The sequence below is a fragment of the Pararge aegeria genome, chromosome 21 (genome assembly GCF_905163445.1).
Source record: "Pararge aegeria chromosome 21, ilParAegt1.1, whole genome shotgun sequence".
Classification (NCBI taxonomy): Eukaryota; Metazoa; Arthropoda; class Insecta; order Lepidoptera; family Nymphalidae; genus Pararge; species Pararge aegeria.
This window is the reverse complement of record NC_053200.1, coordinates 3,751,231-3,771,419: the sequence shown is the minus strand read 5'-3', so window position 1 is coordinate 3,771,419 and position 20,189 is coordinate 3,751,231. Positions and strand designations below refer to the sequence as shown.

Sequence of the window (20,189 nt, the reverse complement as noted above, 5' to 3'; positions counted from 1 at the left end):
CAGCGTCGTCTGTGCTACGATTACCAATTACTGTGATCACTAACCCGTGTGCCCAACGTGGTGGTTATGGGCAGAACCCCCCACGTTGAGAGAGGCCTTTACTCTAACAGTGGACTATTTTCAGCAACAGTGGACTGTGCAGTGGATTGATGATAATTATCATTATCATGATGATGTGATAAACTCCCAAAATCAAAATTTAATTAATTATTAGCATATATATATAAAATTGTGTAGAAGTTTATTATATATATAGTATTTACGTATATATTTATAAATATATTTATATGCCCACCTGCCTCTCGTCTTGAGCAGTGTTTTACGCCATTGCCTGAAAGAGATCGCTATGTAGCGATAATAGCCTGATTGTGTACATCATGTAAACTAGTTTTTTTTTTTTTTCCTGTTTATGTGGTTAATTAAAGCGTATTCATTAATTCATTCATAAACATTATTATTCGGGCTCCGTTTATAAGAATGCTGCATTTAATATTATTTAAAATAAACACGCAGATGCTGTTTTTGTTTTACAATAAGTGTAGGTACTATTTGTGAATTTGCAATAATGAATGAATGAATTTGGGTATAACCCTTAGAAAAAAAACAGGGATATGTTTAATACAACCATTACTAAAAGAGAACATCAATGAATTGCTTTTAAAAGACCTACAAATTACACAAAACAATATAATTAAAATACAACTAAATTATACATAAACACAAAACTTATGAACATGTATGTAGACATACATACTATACTTGCATATTAATAAGAAAAATTCTAAAAATACCAAATGCAGAGTAGAATCAGTCGTAGTGGAGACAACATTTTACTTCCAACTCGTAGAACCAGCCTCGGGCTAAGAAATGTGAATTTTGAAGGAGTGCATCTTTGCCACAAATTACCCACGGAAGTGAAAAATGCGAGAAAAAATCGCATACTATCACAATTGTAATACCGTTAGGTACACTATGGCAACGATTTCGCAATTCGCAACATACGGATATCAAAGATTATGAGGGTAGATTTTTAATAATTTTTATGTATACCTAATAATAAGTTTAATATGATTGCTAATCTATTAATATGCGAATAAGATTTCTCTGTAAGTGAATATGTAAAATTATTCTTTATGAGAAATAAATGATTCTTTAACCTGAATGAAATGTCTCAGGCATTATTTCAAAATTTAAATATCCAAACCTACGCAATAATTTCCCCCACATTGTCTAAATTTAAACTAATTACAAACACTCTACCGAAACGTTGTCTATTTTCTAAACAATGAAAATATGCAAATGGAAACAATAAACAACACAAATGGAATATAACGTTCTGAAACGGGTTCGCCATCTTGAATTTCACGCGTAACGTTGTATTTGATCACCGTGTTAGGGAAATGTAACTGTTATTCTCTTCTTTTGGTGTCTCTTTTTTTCCACTACATGTTAGCCCTTGACTGCAATCTTATCTGATGGTAAGTGATGATGCACGCTAAGTTGGTAGCGGGCTAACCTGAGTATGGAAGTTATATTCAAAATTCAAAAAAAAACAAAATTCATTTATTTCAAGTAGGCCTAATATAAGCACTTTTGAAACGTCAAGTCTGTCTGTTTGTAGTGATTCTACCACCGGTTCGGAAGGCAGATTCTACCGAGAAGAAGCCGGCAAGAAACTCAGCAGTTGCTCTTTTCCAACATCAACAATTTACATTTAGCATTTTAACATTCATCTTTCTATCTTGTGAGAGCTGAAAGCGGAGCCGGATGCTTCCAAGCAACCTTGTCATTAAAAAATTCATCAATTGTATAGTAACCTCGCTGTAATAAATGTGTTTTAACAAATTCTTTAAACTTGTGCATTGGCAGGTCCAAAATCACCTTAGGAATCATATTATAAGTTATTGAACCCGTATCCGTAATAAGTTTCTACGCAACATCGTAACCTACCTAACCAACCTACCGATTGGTAACCAGCCACGGCCAGACCAGACTAAAGAAAATTCAGAAATTCTAAATATCCAAATTGCCCCAGGAGTCGAACCCGGGATCTCTAAGCTTTAAGCGACAGCGCTTCACCGCTGCACCAAGGACTGTGTCTACTCGGCTGTGGCAAAGAAGATGTATGTGTTTCAGTTCGTTGAGCTTTAACGAGTGGTCTTAAAAAAAACACACACTAAAACACTCGAAAAGAAGTGTCCTCTATTGTTGGGCTTAGACATAAGGCTTTCCTATAACAGGGCGCTATCGAATACACGATATAACGATGTAACTTTGTAGTGCCGTTGAATTTACAAAAAAACCTATTTTCATTGTTTTTTCCCCTGCACAAATTATTATCAATCTAAATTTAAAAATTATGTCATGTAATTTTTTTTTTATTAACGATAGGCCGCCGCTTGACGTCAATCCTGCCAGTTAGAGAGCAAGGTTGGAGCACGCTTGCCTAGAAAAAGCATTATCACTCTTGCCTTGAAGGTACTCAAGTTATACTTAGCAGGAAACACGGTTGCCGGGAGCGTGTTCCACATCCTAGCGGTACATATCAGAAACGTGGACGAAAACGTTTCGTGTGTGTTAATGGAATATTAACCATATAGTTCTTTGGTAGATGTAGTTTCGCCTGTGTTATCGTTTGTCACTAATCATTCTCCTGGCGAACTAAGAAAAAGATTAAATCAATATTAAAACTTTTTATTACTTCGCCAGGTGAATGATATGCGCCAGGAGAATGATACACTGCGCTGTATTAGCAATAAAAAAAATAAGCTAACAAACATTTTTGATCCACAATACGCTCTTAAAAGTTTAGACCAATTGAATAATCGATGCCCATCTGACAGATTTTTGTAAGCGGCGGCAGAACTAATTTTACAAACGGCCATAAAAACCATACGTACAACACGTATGGTTTTTATTATGAAATGTTTGGATATTATACTGAAGTGGCAATGGGCGGGGGATACAGTGCTCAGAGAACCGGTGGACGTTGGGGTCCCTACGTTCCAAAGTTTATCGACCCCCAACTGGAAAGTGTTTGTGTGATGAGCATAAATAAATTTAAATTGTATCGTGATTGGATGTAAAAGCTTTCGAAATTACCACATCGGTCATACTGGCTAGGCGTTTACTACGTGAGGCTGTTCGTGTGATGTGGCCTCGACTAATTGGGAAGGTAAATAAGGTCGATCGCGGAACACATTCTGCGAAATTGGCAACCTGTATGAGGATATTGTCACCCGTTTGGAGTGGGAACCGCATTGTATGTCGGTTTTTATTGGCATTTCTCCGCACCTCGAATTGAATATGTTTCACACGAAAATTCTTTTATACGTACGACTATACGAGTATGTCAACAACTTCGCAATGTTGCCGCGTAACGTTTATTAAAAAATTCATTGAGCACATTCCATCACACGGTTTTGACGTGTCTGTGTGTTCGTGTGACATAATTAGTCGGGAGTGTTTTAAGTTTTGTTTGATGAAAATCAATCCAAGATGGCCGTCGTCACAAAATGGCGGATTGCATATTTTTTTACAACTCCCACAATATAGGTATCGAATGAAAGGGCTTGACTAGTAAAATACAATACACTATGACAGATTTATCTATGTAAAACTCACTATGAAAAATCCAAGATGGCCGCCAAGAATGAAATTTTATTTAAATATATAATGATAATGAAATGCTTGATTAGTAGAATAATGTACACTATATTAAAAATCGCGGGGTTTTAATTTATAATTTAAAAGAGAAATATTGTCGCGTGCGATTATGTGATGAATTTTTTACCCTTTTTACTTTCCACTAAATAAAAACGTAATAACAGCTCTTTTGTCATTTGCAAGTGGGTGAGTTGGTTTAGCGTATAATAATTAATTGCTAAATGTTTGTAACCCTTGGGGGGGATATTATTTTGTTATTATCTAAATGAGGAATTGTTATTAGCTTTATTAAAATGTGATAACATTATATAGTTATTATATATAACAACGCTGTTGACCACGAATAACCACATTGCATTTTTTACAGTTTTTAAAAATTTCACTAAATTTCAGAGACTTTTTTTATATTAAAAGCGGGCAAACGATCAAACGGGTCACCTGATGTTAAGTGATCACCGCCACCCATTAACATCTGCAGCACTAGAGGAGCCGTAAATTAGTGATATCTGCATATTGTCTGAGAAAAGTACAGAAATCCTTTGGTATATGCTTTTATAACATGATACCGAAGGTAATATTAGATCTACCTTTACCTAAGTTGAATATATTAAAACACATTTAACAAATCGTGGTTACTACACGATTGATGAATTCCTTTGCTTGGAAGCAGCCTTGTCGTTGTCCGCTCTCATCTCTCACATAACATTAAAATTCTAGAGATTGTTAAACTATAAAATGATGTTGGAAAAGAGCAATCTGCTGAGTTTCTTGCCGGCTCTTCTCAGTGGAATCTGCCTTCCGAACCGGTGGTAGAGTCACTACAAACAGACTGACTTGACGTTTCAAAAGTGATTATAAATTAGGCCTACTTGAAATAAATGAATTTGAATTTGAATTCTATCCAGGCAAACCTAACGTGTCTAAAGTGCTTATAGAGTACTAACTTGAAAAAAAAATGATTTTTGACAGCCTAGAACATGTCAAGTTGTCAAATGAGTTAGTTGTTTCAACCAATCGTACCGTAAATATTCCTAGACATTGAAATTGTAACAAAATAAATTTTGTTTATTAAAAAAGAACAGTTACTTCAATTTACAAATAGATGGATAGAATAACTTTGTTGCACAAGAACACAAAGAAGCAATACAAACAACATTGAGTAACAAGTGTTTATTACGAAAGTAGGATAGTAGGATTAGTAGGATAGGCGAAACAGTATGTAGGTCTAGTTAACTAAGCCCTTTATTAGATGTCTTAGTAGGTACTGTAGGTAGGTTCTATTGCTTAAAATAGTTTTATCTCAAACAGTGCCGCCAGTTCCGAGAGCACTTTTAAATTTGCAATTTAAATTGTGTGAATTTGAATACCTCTTTTCAGCAACCATTTTCAAACAATTCGTTTGCTTACGTTATTATATTATTAGGTAGGTAAGTTAATTGAAAGGTTTTCTTTTTATATATGTAAGAAACTATATTTGGGCTTGGCGCAACATATAATACTGCACATAGCTACGTTAATTTGACATATATTGTTTAACGTCCCAGAATGTTCTTTACTGAGATTTACTTGACGTTTCCAAAGTGCTTATAAACTGGGCCTACTTGAAATAAATGAATTAAGAATTTTTGAATTTGAAGTGACGATGATGATGTGCCAACCGAGAAATAAACTCCGTTGAAAACTTAGCATCCAGAATGCAAATAACAGGTTATGTGGTGGCAACTTCTTATCGTGGCTAGCTGAATTAAGTGTCAACTGAGACACAGAATCGGCTTGCAGGTCGTTTTTAAAGTTGGGTGTACCTACCTGACATTCGTAGGTACCGTTGTCCCTCTTTTGGACGAACTTGATTTGTAGTGTCCAGTCCTCGGACCCTTCTCCGTGCAGGACCTGTAATAGAAGAAGATTTAATTCACCAGAGTCCTTACTACTATCGCTTCATCTTCATCAACCCATCACTTAGTTACTGTCATGGTGCTGAGGCACAAAGCTGAGTAGGTGACCCGTTGACCACAACGAAGGAACATACTCTTAAATTATTGTTTTTTATTTTTCTTTTTCTCTGTTGTTGTAATATGTTGTAATTTATTTATTGTAGTTAATAAATATTTGTTACTAGCGTACCCAGTCCGCTTCGCCGGGCTAGATTTTGCTTTATTTTATTTAAACGATAAACTTACATCATTAAATTTTTAATTTAAGTCTCATAATATATTTAATCACTTATTTCTCTCCGTATTCATTCTCTTCTATTCATTTCTCGAGCGGGTGAAGATCATTATCTACACCCATGTACACCCAACAATAGAATATCATTATAGTAAATAAAAGCTGTATTTGACAGTTTGACAGTTCAAAAATAGGAGTGCTGCGATCGTCACCAAACTTTACAGAATTACTCGCAAGGTCAATCCGGAGATTCCCTGAAAGTTTCATTAAAATCGGTCCAGCCGTTTCGGAGCCTATACGGAACATACCCACACAATTTCTCTTTTATATATATAGATTATTATTATTATTTATTACTGGCTCTCTACAGGGCAAGGGTCTCCCCTCAGAATGAGAAGGGGTCAAGCCGTAGTCCACCACGCTAGCGAAGTGCTGGTTTGTAGGCGTCACACGCCCTACAGAGCAATATAGAGAACTCCTAGGCATGCAGGTTACCTCGAGATGTATTCTTTTACCGTTATAGTATTGAACGCACATGACTTCAAAACGCACATAACTTAGAAAATTATCTCGAAAGCAGCGACCCTGCTTTCTGAGTCTAAGCTCGTGGGTTCGATTCCCACAACAGGACAATTTTCTTAGGGTGAACATGAATGTTTATAGTGTCTGGGTGTTTATCTGTATATTATAAGTATATATGTATATTATTCATAAAAATATTCATCCGTCATCTTAGTACGCATAACAAAAGCTACGCTCACTTTGGGGCTAGATGGCAATGTTTAAGTATATTAAAGGTAACTTAATAACTGCATATGTCTTACCGACTGTTATTAAGTGACCTAATGTATTGTTTATAATAAAACCGACCAGCCTACAGCATGGGCAGTTAAATTCGAGGGTTATTTTAACTTAAGTTTCCATAACTACTAACTCAGCAAATACTTTTTCCCAACATCAGCATTTTAAAATTTTAGAAACGTAATCTGAAAAGGTACAGTATGTGCACAAGGGAACTTATCTCTAAAGATGTTTCTTCATGAAGCCCTCGAAAATGAGTAAAATTTAACGGATAAATGTTGACTTATAGAAATAACTGATTAACAACGATAGTTTAAAGAACACTAATAATTATTCTGTCTCGCGAGAGATGAACCGAAACCTTGTTAACACGGTTAATAAGCCTTGTCTTTTTCGAAACAACATAGAAACTCAGTTCGCCATTAAATATATTAATAGAATGGATGTTGTGAAGGACTATTGTATCGACAAATGTCACAATAATCCATCTTGCCTCACCTACAGAAAGTCAGTCAACTATATTTTCCTTTTCACTTTAATATCAGAAATGGACGAAAACTCTCTGGCGCGAATTTCTCAAATCGAAGATAATGAATGGTATTTGGTAATCTGGTCTAGGTTGGTACCACAATTTTATTTTAGTTCCTACTTTTATTCTATATTATAGATTTATTCTAAGACGAAAAACAAAGCAGTTAGCCTACTGTACTGTAAATAGAAAACCATCGCCTATGAATATACTAAACTAGCTATTGCCCGCGGCGTCACTCACGTTAAGTTCAATGTTTGATCTGGTAAACTTTAACTAAAAAGTTTTAAAAAAATGTCTTGCTGCACATAGAAAAATATAAACGTAAATTACTGAGACAATCAGAAACTTTCATATACATTTTCATCCCCTATGTTATTATATTATTATCTCCCGGACGCTTTTGAAGTTGGAATTTTTAAAATTTGTGAAACAAGTATTTCTTTATTTTTAATCGAAAACCTAGAATAAAAGTTTCATGGATGTAACTTGAAAAATAAATTGATATATGAAGGATTTTATACAAACTTTCATCCCTTATTTAACCCTCTTAGCGTTGGAATTTTCAAAAATCCTCTCTTAGCGGATGTCTACGTTGTAATCACTATCTATGAGCAAAATTTCAGCCCGATCCGTCCAGTGGTTAGAACGTGCGTTGATAGCTCAGTCAGTCAGTCACCTTTGCATTTTATATATATATAGATAATATAAATAAAAATATTATTTACAACAATACATACATTATTTTTTAGATCAACAGTTCGCAGGGCATCCAAGAAACACCTTCTACAAATTACCGCAAGATATTTATTTATTTATTTATCTATAATGGACAACCAACAGTCGTCATTATAAGTTGCCAATTTTTTTTTGAGTCATATAGAAAATGTTCAACTATTTACAGCATGCATTAAAGTGTAAAAAGTCAATCCTATTAATTATTTAAAATAAATTAAATAAATAAATAATCCATTTAAACCCAAGTAACATGTTATACATCGAATTACAAAAAAATAAAGAACGTTAGCGACATTCACTTGTTTCGTGTTATTGGCCATCCGGAAAAACATTTTCACAATAGGGTTTAATGGCCTGAACCTTCAAACTAAAAGACATAATATGTTATTATTACAATTTATAAGTGACTCAAATGGGTATGGCTTCGCGTACCGACGGCAATCGCATGTAATTTGTCCGTTAAGATTGATTGAACTTGATACATGAACGTATCAGATCCCCCGGTCATTGCCGATACATCAGCCTCCCAGATATCTCATACGAGATACGGTATTGTTAATATTATTGGATTTTCACATCGATGCCGGAATAACAATGTTTTCCCATTAAATCCCATCCCTATTCGGTATAAATTACTAATTTCCTGTATTTTCACATGAGCGGTGGAATAGCAATGTTTTTGTCATAAAAGCTATTGCTCTTAGCTACGAATTAATTCCCGAGAACAAGTTTTGATAAATATAAAGTTGTTATTAGCTCACTAAATTATTCTTACTAAGGGCAAGAACAAAACACTGCAAAGGTAAGCTTACATAAGGTAATTTAGGACCTACCAATGCATAAGTTGAACCAATGTGTTAAAACATTTAACAAGTCGCGGTTACTGTTCGATTGGTGAATTTCTTAACGAAAAGGCTGCGGCAGTACGACGCTTCGATATCATCTGTCACAAGATGAAGAAGAATGATGTTGAAAAAGAGCAATCTGCTGAGTTTTTTGCCGGCTGCTCTCGGTAGAATCCGAGTTTCAAACCGCTGGTGAAGTAACTACAAACAGTCTGACTTGACGTTTCAAAAGTGCTTCTAATTGAATTGTACCTCGAATAAATATATTTTTTAATTATAAATGGGTACGGCAACCCTAAAGAATTATAGCCGACAAAATTAATTTGCAGAAATAGGAAATTAGACACTCCAGCACTAAACCGTGAATGGGCACGAATCGGGAACCGCGAAATTAACGCTTCAAAGCACTAATGAAAATGTGAACCCGTTCCGCGGCGCATTTTAGATGACTATCGAATTAACTAATGATGACTCAGCCCCACTAATATTAACTAAACCCACTTTGCACTGAAACTCCTGGTTGTAAGATTGTTAGTGTTAGGGCTGACATCTAATTAGGTAAATGTAACTTAGGGGAAACAACATTTGCAATTTCGGAACATCAAATTCAAGGTAAAATTAAGTCAATTTACGAGTAAAGGTCTTGATCTGATCGCACATATTGAGACTTCACGCCGCGATAGTAAACATCTATCCCATTCTGCAATCGAGAACGTATATGTTTGCTATATACAGCAATATGTTTATGTGTGTGTTTGAGTGTTTGCTTGTTAACATTTTGCTATTCACAATTCCGTTTGAAAATATTGAAAATAAATAATCCTAATTGATTATGAAATTTGCCACTAGCTGGCGTATAAGTCAAGAAGCGTGGAGTGTCATATACTTACGACAAATCCAAATCATTATTTCTAAATAGCGGAAAGTAAACAGACCTCTGACGTAAGCGTTACTTCCGTCAGAAAAAAATCTGAGTTACTCCCTAGTCGCGCCTAAAAAAATTTTACTTCAATAAACAAATATAATCTATATACTATGAAATTTTCCACACCTACAGTTTATATATGTTAATTTTTTTTTAATATGCATTAGAATCAATAAATACATTAAATCGTTATTATTTGCCACACATGCCTATATACTACTTTTCAGTAGTTAATTAGACAAATTCACGATAGCGTTTAGGAAATCTGTGATTATAGAAGATAGTCTTTGAAAACATAACCTTAATAATGTTCAAACTTATAATTTAGATTATTAAGGTTTAATTTCGACCACTAGACGACCACTGGTATTCGTTACTATTGCATTTAAAAGGCCCAGTTTCATATACTATTACATTGCATTAAAGGAAGTTCGAAAAAATTACAATAAGTTGTACCTGAATAAAACCAATATATATACATAATACGTTATATAATCTTGGGTTTTTAAGCTAAGAACGTAAAGGAATACATATATCACTATTAGGAAAAATAAATGAAAGTAGCGTAGGAAGTATATATCTTAGTAATATCTAGATGCTAGTGAGGATAGTCTGACTTGGTTAACGAAGACCAAGTTCCAGCAAACAAGCTTGACTAATTAATAATATCGACCCGACCAAATCCAATCTACAGAACGTGATCTATTCCTAACGATTATGTTTCGCATCATACCTAGTCAATAATAGATTTTGATTATTAACGGACAAATCGGTCGAACCCTATGAAGAAAAACAATCCAGTGGTTAGTAATTTATATACAATGTACTACGGTTCGATTCTCGGACACGGCCAAGAACTCATAAACACATCCTTTTTCCGCCAAGTAGTGTGCAGCACTTGTCAAAATGAGCATAGATCATCCTCGTGTCTCAGAGAGCACACGTATATCCCTACTAATATTATAAATGTCAATGTAAGTTTGTTTGTTACGCTTTCACGCAAAAACTTCTTAACCGATCCTCATAAACTTTGTACACATATTCTTGGAAGTGTTAGAAGCAATATAGAATACTTTTTATCCCGATATTAAGCTCGGTTCTTTTGGGAGAGGGGAATGAAAGTGTTTGACGATTTTACACCACAACTCCGACAAATTATAACAGAATGAAATAATTATTTTTGTACTATAGAGGTTATAATATGTGTTTAAATTGGGATGAATTGGGAGATAGAGGACAGAACTCCTCAGCGGACAGCAGCAAACCCCTCATTTAAGGCTTAGCGATAATGAATACTTTAATTTTTTTTAGAACTACAACTTAATTGAATGCCACGTCAAAAAACAAAATCAAACGCAGACGAAGTCGCGTGCAATAGCTAGTTATCTATAATATTCACTAATCATTAAGAGTAACACGTTTATATGTTTATGATGATATTGAAGATGAGGATGAGGAAACAATTTAAAACATGGTTTCCTGGAGTAAGTCTTAACCAATGTATAGTTTAATTAATAGTTATCGTGGTTTTTGTGACCGACCTCGTTAATAATATTACTGCCATGCTTATTTCTCATAATAACTAGTAATTATGAAATTACTTGTAATTATAATAAGTTTCACTCGTAAATTGACTTAATTTTACTTAAAATGTTATGTTCCAAATGTTGGTTCCCCTGTGTTGTATTTAATTAAATGTCAGCTCTTACACTAACCATCGTACAAAAAGGAGTTTCAGTGCAAAGTGGGTTTAGTCAGTATTATTTGTATTAGTTAGTTCGATAGGCATCTTAAATTGTACAAGAAGGAGTTTCAGTGCAAAGTGGGTGTAGTCAGTATTAGTGGAGCATTAGTTAGTTAGATAGGCATCTTAAATCGTACAAAAAGGAGTTTCAGTGCAAAGTGGGTTTAGTCAGTATTAGTGGGGAACTAGTTAGTTCGATAGGTATCTTAAAAGCACCGCGGAATGGGTTCCAATTTTCTTGAACCGATGATAGCCTATTAGTTAGGTTTTCGGCTTCACCTCTAACTTTTCTAAGTTACGATTATGTGTGTTTTGTTAAGTATTATATAATAACGCTTGCTTCACCAGTGAGGAAACATCGTGAAGAAACCTGCATGCCTGAGAGTTCTCCATAATGCTTACAGAAGTGTGTGGAGTTGGCACTTGGCCAGCGTGGTGGACTACGGCCCTAACCCCTTCTCATTGTGGGAGGAGACCCGTGCCCTGTATTGGGCCGGTATTGGGTTGATATGATGATAACGATGAGAGCTTTTTGCTACAAAGCTCCTCCGGGGTAGTACTACCGCCATGCTTATTTCTGCCGCTAAGCAGCATTGTCGTAATGCTGTGTTCCGGTACGAAGCGCGTGGTTGCCGGTGTAATTACAGGCACATGAGACTTCACATCTACCCCCCAGGTTGATGGTCACATGGCAATACTTCGCAGGATGTGTTTCTTGCATGCCCTATGTTGCTCTGTTTATAGGCAATGGTTTTCCATATAACATCAGGTGGCCAATCTGCTTGGTCCATTAATTAATTATTATCCCTATCCCTATCCCTACTAATATTATAAATGTCAATGTAAGTTTGTTTGTTACGCTTTCACGCAAAAACTACTTAACCGATCCTCATGAGACTTTGTACACATATTCTTGGAAGTGTTAGAAGTAATATACTTTTATATATATACTTTTTATCCCGACATCAAGCTCAGTCCGTTTGGGAGAGGGGACGAAAGTGCTTGACGATTTTACACCATAACTCCGACAAATTGTAACCGATTTAAATAATTATTTTTGTACTATAGAGTTTATTTTAATTTTGCCAAAACTTTGTGTAGATCTGATAAATGTGGTTGGAGATAGAGGACAGAACTCCTCGGCGGACAGCAGCAAACCCCTCATTTAAGTATCGCTAGATACTGAAAAGTTTAATTTTTTTTAACTAAAACTAAATTGAATGTCACATCAAAAACCAAAATCAAACGCAGACGAAGTTAGCAGCTAGTAATAAATAAAATAAAAAGATGGCGTCTAGTCCTGCAATTCTCTATATATGTTTCTAAAAATGTAAGATGTTGCTCACCTGAAATCTTTCATCGTTCGTGTAAGTGAACTTTCCGGAGCTCAGGATGTGCCAATCCCGCTTCCTAATCCACGACACTTGCTGCGAAACAAACAGGACAAAATTAGTTCCACGCTGCTTCAGTACTAGGGTTTCCACACGGCATACTTTTAAGGACATTTTTGTAATTTTTATTCATAGATTCATGTATGAGACATTTTTATTTAAACAAGCAAAAATAAAACCTACTACAAACAATAATATATCAAAAAAATAACAGTTTGCTTATGTAATATTATATTATTATTACTGCCGATCTCTCTGGCGCAGTGGTGAGACCTGTGGTTTAAGCTGGAGGTCTCGGATTAGATTTGGGAATTTATAATTTCTGAATGTTCTCTGGTCTGGTTTGGTCTGACCTATTTATTTGTTTATTTATTTATACTCTTTATTTGCACACAAATAAAAATATATAAGAAGAATAAAAAAAACACAGATAAAGCAGTATACAAAAGGCCTTATCGCCTTATCGCCTCGTAGCGATATCTTCCAGGCAACCTTAGGGTAAGGAAAACAAAAGGATAACATATTGCAGGTTGTGCATATTAAAAAAAAACATACAAATAACTAAATACTAATACTTGAACTAGATTACACAAATAAAATAATACATAATATAATAAATATTTACTTATTTATGTAGGGTTTCAGTACGATTTTGCGTAGAAACCATTGCCTTGACCGCCGTGCTCCCAAAAAAGTTTAGCCCGTTAACATCTTAGATCACATCATTACTTACCAATTGAGATTGCTAACTTTTAGTGCAATAATATGTATATATTTAAGCAAATCTACAACTCATTCCTATATAAGAGTGCTGAGTGTCTTACCAAAACGGTGGTAGAGTTACTACAAACAGGTAACCTTGACGTTTCAATTTAACTAAAGAAGATTATGTATTAAATATTTTAATTTAAAAGTTGAAGCAGAATTTTAAAATCTTTTGGCGTCCGGTACAGAAATAAATCTAAATAATTTGCTTAACAACATAATGATATATTATGAATATTTCATACAATGAACTTTTCATGATTTTTATAGGCGAATGATAAAACCTTATTGACTATGTAATATTGGTGAAGATAACCATCAATATCCGCATAGAGGTTAGGTTGAAGTTATATTTTAGCGACTTTATCGCAACATAACGAACATTTTATATACCTAGTCACGAATAAAGTATGGGAAGCTAAATTTTATCCTTGTAAATTTTTAGAACATAGCGTATTTTGCTAGGTGTGTACAAGTAAGCTTTTGAACGTTCCCAACACTTTGCTTTTTATGTTTTACTAATATCCATGAGCTCTTATACACCCTACATATTTACAGTTTTGTCAACCACGTTGTTTTTTATTATTTCTATGCTATATGGATGGAAATAGATTCAATTGCTTTATAAAGTTTAATTACTTATAGCAAAATCGACTGTCTTTTTTCAAATTTGTGGGTAGCTTGTAATTTTTTTTTTACTTATTATATTTAAAAATGTTAAACATATCAACTACAAACATAATATATTACACAGTGATTTCGTCTACATAAAAAATGCGATTTTGATGCAAAACAATAAAGGTTAAATATACCTGTACGTGGAAAAATATCACAAAGTGGCAACCATATACTCTATTCGTATATTGAATTAATGATTTTTTTATAATAGGGTAAAAAATACATGAAACTGTGATATTTTTTACCTACAGACCAATATACTTAATTGCATGTCTTACTAACAATTTACGGGAAATTCCGATTAGAAATACAAATCACCTGGCCACCATAGTTAATACCAAACACAATATAGCATACGTTCCGTTTAACAAAGACTGTTGTGACTTCACGATCTGCAATGCGACGGCGTGAGATTACGATCAGCGAAGTTTCGTAATTAGCAATTTCTTTTGAAGTTCCCAGAAAGGTTTCCTTAGATTTTTGCGATAAGGACACATTGTGATACAACTTTTTTGTTTTTTTTTGTATACAAGAAAAATTGTACATTTTACTTTATCCCATGTGGAAAATTTTGAACTAACGAAATTATTGAAGTTGCAACAAGTTCTTTCGCTCAAGTCACGCTTGCATTACTTTCATAAAGAAATATAAACAAATACAACTTGTACTACTTTCTTCAAGTGCAAGACAAGACTGTGCAAGTTAGCTGTCTTGCCAAGCTGAGCTTTAACGTTGCTGTCTGAGCTGTTAGCTTTCAGGTCAGCGAGCGTGTTCGCATTGCTTTGCACAAAACTCGTTCGATCAAGTGATCGGCAAGACAGTGCTGCTAAGCTGTCTCGCTAAGCTGAGCTGTCACATTGCTATCTGAGATATTGGCTATCAGGTCAGCCGGCGCGTTTGCTTTGCTTTTCACAAAAACAAATAATATTATAGTATAGTTACGCCTCTTACGCTCAAGTGTCTGAGAAGACAGTACAAAGTAAGCTGTCCCGCCAAGCTGCGCTGTAACGTTGCTGACTGAGCGGTTGGCTTTCAGGTCAGCGGGCGCGTTTGCTTTGCTTTTCACAAAAAACAAGTAAATACTAATTATACCTCTTTCGATCAAGTGTCAGACAAGACTGTGCAAGTTAGCTGTTTCGCCAAGCTGATCTGACACTATTCTGACAAAGACATTGGCTGTCAGGTCAGCCGTCGCGTTTGCTTTGCCTTTCATACAAATTAATAAACAAACAGTACTTACACCTTGTGATCATAATATTAATGAAGTAAGTATAGATTAAGTCTTGTTTTCTTGTTTTCGATTCTCTTTACTTTTATCCTTAGTTCAAGTAGGCTATAATTAAATAAATAAAAAAAAAACCATCCGTGCAAAATGCAAAAAAGATAATATATATAAAATTAATAGATTTATAAAATAGCGTGTAAAAAAGATGTTGCACTATAAAAGCAACAGTAAGGCAGTATAAATAAAAATAAATAAAAGTACTTACGCCTCTTTCGCTCAAGTGTCCGACAAGACAGTGCAGGTAAGCTGTCCCGCCAAGCTGCGCTGTTACGTTGCTGACTGAGTTGTTGGCTGTCACGTCGGCAGGCGCGTTGGCATTGCCGCGCCAACCGCGTGCTCTGGAGGTCCCGTGATGCCCTGCCAATTATTATGCACATTGAATAAAGTATATAGGCAGAAATCAACGACTTTAGGGTACAGTACCCGAAGTGTGTCTACAGCACGTGTTTTACCTCCGCTGTCAGTCTGTCAAAATTGTACCTGACTATAATAATATAGTTTTCAGTTATAATCAATCTCAATCAATAGAGTCAATACTCTAATTCTCTCTCTTATCAGAAGGGAGACCTGGGCATGTGGGACATCAATTGAAGACATTTATATATACATTTTAGAAATTTTGCGTTCTTTAAAGGAAGCATGACGGATTTTGACCGATAAAAAACTTTCCATAGGGATTTAGTATTTTGCTTCAATTTTCCTGTATTTTGTTTATTGTTTATATAGGCGGCCTAAAGGTAATATCACACTGATAGGAACGGTTAGTACTGCTGTAGTGGTAAACCGCACAAGCCCTACGCGAAGTTTGATAATCACTGCGCAAAATAGACGAGGAGATAAAGATTTCTATAAAACATTTATTATGCTTAGTATAAGTTTTGTTTTTTTCTCCCGGGCAAACACATTGTACGCCCTTCACAACTTGCGTGGTGACAAGGATCCATCAAACGGCTTCGTAAGAGAATTAATCTTAACTCTTAACTGCGATGAACGTTATAAACGAATTTTATTTCTTCATAGATAAGTTACACTGAGGAATAATTCTTGGAGGGAACAGTGAATTTAAATGAATGTATTATTAATTTTTTTTAAGCGTTGATAGCCTTTGACATCTGTTTTAGTTTCGGGGGGCCGAGTTCGAAAACCAGCTACACCTATAACTTTTTTAAGTTATGTACGTTTTAAGAAATTAAAATATCACTTGCTTCAACGGTGAAGGAGAACATAGTGATAATTCTCCGCAATGTTCTCAAAGGCGTGTGGAGTCCACCAATCCGCATAAAGTCAGCGTGGTGGGGCCAAAAAGTCTCTGTATAAATTAACGTCAACGTCAGCGTAAGGCGTTTAGTCAACTTTCATCATTATCAGTATCAACAAATTACCAGACGACTACGGATCTTTACAATAGTCTAAATTAATACGGTTCTTCAAACATACGGATCTTTTAAATACGGATCTTTAGGGTTAAGGTCGCGTGGCCAAGTGCGGATTGGTAGATTTAGCATGCCTTTGTATCGAGGATTCTCAACATGCTCACGATGTTTTCCTTCGCCGTAAAACAAAGTGATTTAATTGCATAAAACGCACATAACTCGGAAAAGTTAGAGTTAAAGTAATAGTCAACTTTCAACGTTCATATAAAAATAAAATGGTCGCATCCTGCCACAACTTTTTCCTGCAGTGCAGTTACGCATAGTGCGGTCTTACCTTATTATTTCATAAGCGGCTGTGAAATGTGTACAATATTTTCCTTTGTTCTACGCTATGGATTTAGTTTTTGTTTGCCATGTTATGGATGTTTTATACAGTTTTCTATTTGTATGTGAAATATTGACACTGGATAAAATCGGAGCCAATGTTATTTAAACTAACTGTACCCACCTCAATTTATTTATGACTTTGTTTTTGTATAAAAACTGTGTAGTTTTCAGAATAAATTTTATTTTTGCCACGCGGCTTGCGGGTTAGTTAACTGGTTCAAATCGTAACTTTAGGACTTTAGGACTTTCTTGTTAAGTTTGAGATAAACTGATTCCACGTAGGTAATGTATTCAACGCATTTTGATATTTGGACTCTTTTAGATGAAAATCTATGCAATAGAAACACACTTATTATATATGCAACGCAATACGCCTTCCATCTGATTGGAATCGTAATGTAAGGAAAAATTGTAAAGCTAGAGACAAACTGATCCCACGCATGCAACGTATGCAATGGATACTGAATTGGACTCTTGATTTCAGATGACAATCTAAGTAATAGAACACACGCCTTCCTCACAACGTTGATCTGCATGAGAAGGTGGAGGGGACGTTCGTAGGCTATCCCAGGCGTGTGGCCATTGTACCTAGAACTTAAATGTACCACGTCATAAAATTATAACAGCGTCTTAACAGCGTCAAATGTTAATTAACGTTGCATACCTACGTACAGGGGAAAATAATTGACTCTCCCACGTTTCCTTGCTTACGTTGCGTACCACCGAGGTTAGAGGCTACTTTACGTTACGTGAGGCTAGTCTGCCCCCAGCTTTATACCTTTCAATCAATTTATTACTAAGTTTATATTGTTGCTCTTAGATACAGTTTTCTGTAAATAATTCAAAATAAGTCGAATTAATTTTAAATGGGTCGAATCAGAGCTAAGCTGTAATCCTGGGATTTCGTGTTATGACATTTGGAGTCGACATGCGAGTCATACGGTTCTGTCCAGCGTTGTTCGTACAATCTAGACGAGGGTTGGCCGCCATACTTGCTTCTAGCATGTATTAGTCAAAGGACGAAGTTTTGTAAAGACAACGCGATTGCCATTTGAACATATCAAATCGGGTGTTATATCTTTAAGAAAAATGGCGGACTGAAGTCAAAATTACCAAATATTGATATGAGATGTCTCTCAATAATTTCAAAGTTTATATAAAACGTAAGCTTATAGAAAAATCCTATTATAACAATAATGATAACATGTAGGATAAAAAAAGCTGATGATAACGAAAACAGAAACTGGCTTCTTAGACCAGGGCGCGTTTGGAACCCTCCTAGCCTTAGTTTTAAGTTAACGAATGTAGTTATCACCATCACTAACATTAGTGTTAAAATGTTAAATATATGAACGCTTCATAATAAGGTTTACATGAATAAAACATTTTTGAATTTTGAATTTGTAAAAACTTTTTTATTCATATAGAACTTTCATAGGCTATTATGAATCCTTTAAATATAATCTTGATTGTAAAGGTGGATGTGTGACTTATATCTGAGTATTTGCTTGAAATTGCATGGGAATGTATTGACTTCTAGTCAAATCTATGCATAAGAATAGGCAATTTCGTCTTAGTTTCACATGCCACCTCTTCCATGATGATCTTTGGGAATTTGGTGTAGCACTGATCTGATAGGAAGTTGGTCCTCTGCTAGCTACCAGTTACCATTGATGAAGCAATACAGCCAAGTATAATTAAGTCTAAAAAACTATCAGAGCTATGTGTTTAAAAAAAATTATATAAATATATAATTTCAATGTAAAAGTAAAAATAAACTTGTAGTGCAGTTAACTAGGCTGCATAAAATTAGAAATTCATTTAAGGGTAATTAATTGTATATCTTTTTATATCAAATTACCAGATGAAATCCTTGAGATGTCTCTCTGTAAGTTAAATAAGTTCAAAGTTTATATAAAACATAAGCTTATAGAAAAATCCTATTATAATATTTGTTATATATAATATTGATTACATGTATGATAAAAAAGCTTGGGTATGAATTGCTCTTACTTCATAGATCAACATTAACTAGACTGTGAGATGGTGATAACAAAAAAAAACCTGGCTGTTTGTTGTGGGCTCTTCTTAGACCAGGGCGCGATTGGAACCCTCGTAGATTTAGTTTTAAGTAAATACCGCCACCTACGATACAGCAGATATCACCATCACTAAAATTAGTGTAACATGTTAAATGTATGAACGCTTCATAAGTGCCTGTAGTAAGGTCTACAAGGATAAAACATATTTGAATTTGAATTTTTGAATTTCAATAGTTGATGTTAGAAAAGAGCAACTGCTGAGTTACTTGCGGGCTTCTTCTCGGTAGAATCTGCCTTCCGAACCGGTGGTAGAGTCACCACAAACAGACAGGCTAGACGTTTCAAAAGTGCTTATATTAGGCCTACCTACTTGAAATAATTCCATTAAGAATTTTTGAATTTGAGTACTCACGTATATCTCCATTGGACGATGTGAACAGGGGCAGCATGCAGAAGACAGCAGCGGCGAACGGTATGCCCATCCCGCCAGCCACTTGCCATTTCATCTGCAACAAAACATCATTAATTAATATAGAATAATCCGAATACATTCTTTTTTATTTTATCTCTATAATTAGATAAAGTAATATAACTGGACTGAGACAGTAATCCATTATACATATTTACAATATATCTATCTCCTTTCACATAAGTTTTTGAAGTTATACCTACTTCTTTTGGCGCGTTAGGGAAAAATTATGAGAGTAAATTTTTACGATGCGCGCGCCGTCACAAAAAACCGACACCCTGAAGTTAGCTATAGTCAACAAAGTAAAAGTAAGGACATCTACGTACGAGTATGTTTGCGTGAGAACTGACAACTGTATCACGATATTCCAATAAGCTTCATT

The 20,189-nt window shown here is 35.0% G+C and overlaps 1 protein-coding gene across 1 annotated transcript in view; it reads right to left on the bottom strand.

Moving 5' to 3' along the window:
* The window catches only part of LOC120633212 (hemicentin-2-like), a 54,692-nt gene extending 34,848 nt beyond the window's left edge, over positions 1-19,844 (bottom strand). The window contains exons 1-4 of the mRNA XM_039903364.1: positions 19,751-19,844; positions 15,742-15,893; positions 12,764-12,844; positions 5,473-5,556 (exon numbers count right to left, since the gene is read on the bottom strand). Coding sequence (XP_039759298.1) covers positions 5,473-5,556; positions 12,764-12,844; positions 15,742-15,893; positions 19,751-19,844 — 411 coding nt within the window. The remainder of the gene's footprint in view (positions 1-5,472; positions 5,557-12,763; positions 12,845-15,741; positions 15,894-19,750) is intronic.
* Between the last annotated feature and the right edge of the window lie 345 nt (positions 19,845-20,189).